The 7468-nt window shown below is 43.2% G+C and overlaps 2 protein-coding genes across 2 annotated transcripts; both read left to right on the forward strand.

Annotated features, from left to right (window-relative positions):
* Positions 1-1118: 1118 nt before the first annotated feature.
* LOC135551449 (uncharacterized protein DDB_G0271670-like) lies at positions 1119-1661 on the forward strand (the record flags this gene model as incomplete). Its single annotated transcript, XM_064982663.1, has 1 exon — positions 1119-1661. A coding segment is annotated over one exon (543 nt), but the record flags the coding sequence as incomplete, so codon positions are not given.
* A 252-nt stretch (positions 1662-1913) lies between these two features.
* Positions 1914-2510, forward strand: LOC135553343 (uncharacterized protein DDB_G0271670-like; the record flags this gene model as incomplete). Its single annotated transcript, XM_064985495.1, has 1 exon — positions 1914-2510. A coding segment is annotated over one exon (597 nt), but the record flags the coding sequence as incomplete, so codon positions are not given.
* Positions 2511-7468: the final 4958 nt, after the last annotated feature.

The following is a 7468-nucleotide window of genomic DNA, read 5'->3' on the forward strand; positions in this document are numbered from 1 at the left end:
CAGACCTTGCTTAGCTTCAGAGACAAGCCTGCAGTGGGATGCATATCATGATGAATAATGTTTCTCATGCTGATGATAAAAGTAGTAGTAGTAGTAGTAGTTGCAGTAGTAGTAAAAGTAGTAGCAGTAACAGTGGTAGTAGTAGTAGCAGCAGCAGCAGTAGTAGAAGTAGTAGTAAAAGTAGTTGCAGTAGTAGTAGTAGTAGTAGCAGCAGCAGCAGTCATAGTAACAGTAGCAGTAGAAGTAGTAGTAGTAGTAGTAGTAACACAAGCAGCAAGATGGCTTGTGCGGAGGAAGCAGTGGATGCAATGGTGGTGATTCCTCACAACTTTTCCTCCCACCCTTATGGGCATTTGTGTAGCAGTAGTAACAGTAGTAGTAGCAGTAGTAGTAACAGTAGCAGCAGTAACAGTAGTAGTAGCAGTAGTAGTAACCGTAGCAGTAGTAGTAGTAACAGTAGTAGTAGTAATAGTAGCAGTAGTAGCAGTAACAGTAGTAGTAGCAGTAACAGTAGTAGTAGTAGTATCAGTAGCAGTAGTAGTCGTAGCAGTAATAGTAGAAGTAGTAGCAGTAACAGTAGTAGTAGTAGCAGCAGTAGTAGTCATAGCAGTACTAGTAGTAACAGTAGTATTAGCAGTAACAGTAGCAGTGGTAGTCGTAGCTGTAGTAGTAGTAGTAGTAGAAGAAGTAGCAGTAACAGTAGCAGTAGTAGTCATAGCAGTAGCAGTAGTCGTAGCAGTAGTAGAAGTATCAGTAGTAGCAGTAACAGTAGCAGTGATAGTCGTAGCTGTAGTAGTAGTAGTAGTAGAAGAAGTAGCAGTAACAGTAGTAGTAGCAGTAGTAGTCATAGCAGTAGCAATAGTCGTAGCAGTAGTAGAAGTATCAGTAGTAGCATTAACAGTAGTAGTAGCAGTAGTACCCGTAGCAGTAGCTGTAACAGTAACAGTACTAGTAGCAGTATCAGTAGCAGTAGTAGCAGTAGCAGTAGTAGTCGTAGCAGTAATAGTAGAAGTAGTAGCAGTAACAGTAGTAGTAGTAGCAGCAGTAGTAGTCATAGCAGTACTAGTAGTAACAGTAGTATTAGCAGTAACAGTAGCAGTGGTAGTCGTAGCTGTAGTAGTAGTAGTAGTAGAAGAAGTAGCAGTAACAGTAGCAGTAGTAGTCATAGCAGTAGCAGTAGTCGTAGCAGTAGTAGAAGTATCAGTAGTAGCAGTAACAGTAGCAGTGGTAGTCGTAACTGTAGTAGTAGTAGTAGTAGTAGTAGAAGAAGTAGCAGTAACAGTAGTAGTAGCAGTAGTAGTCATAGCAGTAGCAGTAGTCGTAGCAGTAGTAGAAGTAGCAGTAGTAGCAGTAACAGTAGTAGTAGCAGTAGTACTCGTAGCAGTAGCTGTAACAGTAACAGTACTAGTAGCAGTATCAGTAGCAGTAGTAGCAGTAGCAGTAGTAGCAGTAGCAGTAGCAGTAGTAGTAGTAGTAGCAGTAGTAGTCATAGCAGTAGTAGTAGTAACAGTAGTAGTAGCCGTAGCAGTAACAGTAGTAATAGCAGGAGCAGTAGTAGTCATAGCAGTAGTCGTAGAAGTAGCAGTAACAGTAATGGTAGCAGTAGCAGTGGTAGTCGTAGCTGTAGTGGTAGTAGTAGTAGAAGTAGCAGTAACAGTAGTAGTAGCAGTAGTAGTCATAGCAGTAGCAGTAACAGTAGCAGTAGCAGTGGTAGTTGTAGCAGTAGTAGTAGTAGTAGTAGAAGTAACAGTAGCAGTAGTAGTAGAAGTATCAGTAGTAGCAGTAACAGTAGTAGTAGCAGTAGTACTAGTAGCAGAACTAGTAGTAGCAGTAGCTGTAATAGTAGCACTAACAGTTGTAGTAGTCGTAGTTGTAGTAGTAACAGTAGTAGCAGTAGCAGTAGCAGTAGTAGTCATAGCAGAAGCAGTAGTCGTAACAGTAGTAGTAGTAGAAGTAACAGCAGTAGTAGTAGTAGTAGCAGTAGTAGTCATATCAGTAGTCATAGCAGTAGTAGTAGCGGTAACAGTAGCAGTAGTAATCATAGCGGTAGCAGTAGTCGTAGCAGTAGCTGTAGTAGAGGTATCAGTAGTAGCAGTAACAGTAGCAGTAGTACTCGTAGCAGTAATAGTAGTAGCAGTAGCTGTAACAGTAGCAGTAGTAGTAGCAGTAGCAGTAGTAGTCGTAGCTGTAGTAGGAGTAGTAGTAGAAGTAGCAGTAGTAACAGTTGTAGTAGCAGTAGCAGTAGTAGCAGTAGCAGCAGTGGTCATAGCAGTAGCAGTAGTCGTAGCAGTAGTAGAAGTAACAGTAGTAGCAGTAGCAGTAGCAGTAGTAGTAATAACAGTAGTAGCAGTAGCAGTAGCAGACACAGTAGAAGTAGCAGTAGTAGTAGCAGAAGCAGTAGTAGTCATAGCAGTAGCAGTAGTCATAGCAGTAGTCGTAGCAGTAGCGGTAGTCGTAGCAGTAGCGGAAGTAGTAACAGTAGTAGTAGCAGCAGTAACAGTAGTAGATGAAGCACTATTTAGTAGTAGTACTTGTACTGTACTGTACTAGTATATTGTAGTTACCCACAGACCCAGATTCTTGTAAATATTAACATTTATACAAGCAGTATGCTCTTTCTATAAAGTATTAGCACATTGTTACATTGTAGTGCATGGTATGTGTAGCTTTCTATTGTCAATGATGCAGGGGTTGCCTCTGTTTGGGCATGACGCTGACTCTGCTACTGGGTGCAAATGCTTCAAGCAGCCTCTGAAATAGCAACGTGAAGGGCTGGTCTGGGCCATGTAAGATGGCTTGTGCGGAGGAAGCAGTGGATGCAATGGTGGTGATTCCTCACAACTTTTCCTCCCACCCTTATGGGCATTTGTGTACATACCGGTATCAGTAGGCTACATTAATCTTAAATGATGTTAGGGCATACAGCGTATGGGGTAGTTCAAATAGAGAGATCAGAGTTATAGATTAGGTTAGTCCAATGTGTCCCCCTTTCACCCTTAAAAATGTATAGGAATATTATTACTAAAAACTCATACAAGCACTTATGAGTTGTAAATGCCCATGCAAATACACAGGTCACAGAAGGTTTTTCTAGATCATGCCAGTATGCAAGTTGGATGGTTTGTTTTTTTGCTGCTGTCTGGCATGTACTCCTCTGCCTTCTCAGATCCTAATTAACAGTGTTAGAGCTCTCCACAGTTTTCCTCTGTCTGTCCTGTTGGCCTATCATCAGCGGCTTTTTGTCCCAAATGGAACCCTATTCAATAGATAGTGTACTACTTTTGATCAGAGCCTTGTCAAAAGTAGTGCACTGTATAAGGAATAGTGTGCCATTTGGCCTGCCATCACTGTCTCACATTGGGGTTTTTCCTGAACAGCAGGTGAACCTCACTCTCCACTGCTGAGTGTCTAATAACTGATCTGATTACACAATTAGTAGAGTTCACTTGGTATCTTCAGGAGTTCTGTACATTTATGTAACTCAATGTCTTTATCCCAAATGGCACACTATTCCCTATATAATGCTGTACTTTTGACCAGAGCCCACTGGGACACATAGAGATATCAAGTCAATCTGGGCCCTGGTCAAAAGTAGTGCACTATAATATAGGGAATAGTGTGCGATTTGGGATGCACTCTTGGTATCCCCACATGATCTGTAAATGAATGTACCTCAGTGGCAGATAAGTAACAAGATAGTAGCTCCTCCATACTGCTTAAACGTTCACACGAGTTGTTAGTGCATAGTAAAATAGTAATACATGTGTTCTTATACAAGCATCAAAGTTTAATATAATGACCAGGCTACATGCATGCACAAGCATGATTCTCCCTGTAACAGTATACCTCTATGTCGTTGCCTGCAGGCCACTTAAATTACCTTAAGTGGCATTTCAGGCCTCATGAAGGATGTCAGCGCAGCGTTCAGATGCCTTGACTCAACTCCCCTTTGTCACAGTCGGTTGCAGAGAGTGTGGTCGCCACCGCCACTAGTGAGTAAGGTCTACGCGTCATTACTGTATGTTTGTCTCTTTCGCCAGTTATGTGGGATGCCACCCATGTCACATACTCTATCACATTATGAATTACATAGTGCATGTGGGCTTGAAGCCCCCAATCTTCTATGACCATTTACTTCTCCCATATGAGCATTCAGCCATGTGTCTGTCCTTTTATGGACCTCATGATGTTGTCATTAAGAAACGGGGAGGATCAGTTACGAGCTACAACTCGTGTTGCTTGTTGTTTATATAATGTTGAGTCATGTAGTCCGAGTTTTTTTCATCCAAATCATGCGCAACCGCCTCCCTAAACTGTTGTATATGGGCCTGACTGTAGCGCAGTTAGAGCCAAGAAATCCACGAACTTGACGCCCCTATCGGTGCTCTCCCTCCCTGCCGCACTGGGAGGAACGCGCGCGTTCGGAAAGCCCATGCAGAGCGACCTACTCCGCAGAGGCGGTGGAGTGTGTTGGCTGCTGCAGCAACATGTTTTCATTCCTTCCGAAAGTGCTTCAGTCTAGCCCCTACAACAACTTTTGATTGGCGTGTCACGTATTTCAGATTCTGTTGCGTCAATTCAGAATCGTTGGAAAGTCATGCACTTGCTATTTAAGTACACATAATGTTGAACTGGGGTTGGGCAAGCCAAGGGTCATGCATGCAAAGGTTTTATTTTCACTGCAGCCGTTATCCCCTAACTAAAGTTTTATTCAACTCAGCCCACTAAACATCGATTGCCAAACACCTAGCAGCTGCTCTGTCAATATAAGGTATTCGCTTGCACCTGTAGCCCATAACCATATACTTTACCCAAACGATAATGATTTTTTAATCATCAAGGTAATGATTTTAGTTATCCCATCTTATGCCCTATAGGCTTCTTCATAATTTTGAAGATATGGTGCGTGACATAATATTATGTTCACTTGAGGCGCTCATAGCATTAGTTCCCATGGCAGTCTATATATCTACTGTAAACTATGTAGACAACAGCTCCCCTTTTCGGTGCCCATGCTCATGCGTCCATCTCTGCGTAGTTTACTGCTCAACATCGTCTTTCTCTCTCCCTCCACTTCTCTGTCGCCCTCCCTTTCCTGTCCCTTCCGCCCTCCCTCTACACACTCATACGCACACATACATACTTCTCCCCCGCGCTCCCCCCACCTTCACGCTGGCTCATTCACTTCCATGTGTTATCCACGCAGAGATTCCGACTCAGAGCAGGGGGGGGCGGGGTATGATAAATACTACTGAGAAGAGGCCACAAGGCACACTGAGACTGAACCCCACTTGCAGTGCAAGAACCACAAGCAGGACTACGAAGCCGGGAGTAAAAGTACCAACAATATATTGGAGCTCGTAAAGGAAAGACAAGAACACATATTCTGTTTTCAGGACTTTTTGGAGCTCCAATATACAATCAATTCGAAATGTGGCTATAGTCAGTTTATCTGGATATAGCAACAGAGAAAAGTTGGTAGTACACTCTTTGGAGTTTGGTCAGAGTCGTTTAATTTGACATTTGCTTGTGGAAGTGGACACTGCTCTAGAAATTGGGATCGATCCGACACGGTCGGGTCTGGACTTGCCATTTACAGTTTCTGCTGTCGCCCCTTGCTGAACGTTTTGGCCCGAACATTCTTCGATGACAACATGAAGACTTCGAAAGTTGCTTCCTGAATCCAGCTCGAGTAATTGTGGACCTTTGAATGGAGAGTGTGCACTAATAGAACGTTCTTAAGGTACGGTAGTAGCCTATTCTATTGGTTGATTCGTTTTATCGTGTTTTGTTGCTTTGACCGTTTAATATTGTGCTTGGTCAATAGTGCTTGGTGAAATAGTTGGTATTCCAAGTACATTTTTATTTTTGTCTGGATGTGTTTGCATGAAAGCTTATGTGAGGAAGTTGTCTCTGCATATGTGAAAACCTGCTAGACTTCGGGAGAGTTGAGGTACTGGAATGCATCAGTTTCGTCAGTGCAGCGCCGGGCGCATTGAGACTCAGTCGGTTGTATATGGTGCTGAACAATAACCTTCTGACTCGGTCGCTGTCCATGGTGCTGAACACGGAATGTCGGGTTCAGTCTAAAACTCTGTCAAAGTCTTTCCGTTGCCTGCGATCGTCTTATTGGTGCAATATTGTGAGTTCAGAACACATTATTGCAGCAACCTGCACATTGGATTCATGATTAGCCTACAACAACACGACACAACATGAGGAGCTGTATGCATGTGAAACAAGCATGCAAATGCAAATAATTTCAACCGGTCTTACACGTATTTCTCCATGTCCATTGTACAGCATTCACCTCCAAAAGTGCATTTGGAAAACACACACACACAAACACACACACGTTTGCCACAGAAACTGATTTGACTCTCACCATAGGTCTCCAAAACAAAGGGGGACTTTTAGAGGCAGTAATGCTTTATAATGTGAATAATTAGGATACATGCGTTAAAGTGCTAACAAACAAGTCCGCTGTCATAGAAAGACACAGAGGGGGTACACTTGGATGGAAACAGGCATATTTAAAGGATGCCAAAAGCTGAGTGACATTTAGTGTGGGAGAGAGCCTTTCTCTCACACCCATCACAAGTGGGTCGAAGAGCTCATGTAGTCTTGGGCTGTGTTGATTTTCCTCGTCGTCGCCCTTTTTCTTGTGGTGTCACATGAATTTGTAAAACGAGAGCCAAACGGCCACAGAGTTTAAGGATGGTGCCCTGCATGTGCCTAACTTGGTTTGCACATGGCACGCAATTGAAAATATACAGCGTGAGCCATTTCATTAACTTGATGGCGCTGAGAGCAAAAGGGTTTTTGCTTCCTTCAAGTTTTTACTTTTGCCATGAAAGTCAGCAGAAAGAGAGCAATCTTACAGAGGAAGGAAAAACGGGGATGGAAAGTAAAAATGACCGTCCCTCCCATGTTCCCCTCACCATTCCCCCATTCCCCCACTCCTCCCCTAGGGCTTCTACCACAGATGGTTCAGTTTCAGATTGCTTTCTCTTATCTTTCCCTTCTTCAACCTCTGCACAAAAATATACAAAGTGACAGAGGATTTGGGGACTTGTTGGCCACCTGCGGCAGCTGTGTCCTTCATTTGCTGCATGTTATCGTTTCAGAAGAACCAAGGAGATGGCCCTGTGTTAAAACAGTTCATATTCAGATTACATGCAGTGCAGAGTAGAGCAAATAACAATGTATTGTCTCTGTGGCAATATGCTGTGACTGGAACTTGTTTAGAGTAGTCAAATACACTGTCAACTGATCTATGATTGCCTTCAAAACAATCACATACAAAGGGTAATGGTTTCTATGGCAGCACTAGAACTCCTAACACCCCCCCCCCCCACACACACACACACACACACACCTGCACACACACCCTTACTTTCTCACAGCGCTCCATTTTCATTAGTCATGCAAACAAATGGCCCTTCTGCCTTAAAGCACTTCTTCTATC

This window comes from Oncorhynchus masou, chromosome 13 (assembly GCF_036934945.1).
Source record: "Oncorhynchus masou masou isolate Uvic2021 chromosome 13, UVic_Omas_1.1, whole genome shotgun sequence".
NCBI lineage: Eukaryota > Metazoa > Chordata > Actinopteri > Salmoniformes > Salmonidae > Oncorhynchus > Oncorhynchus masou.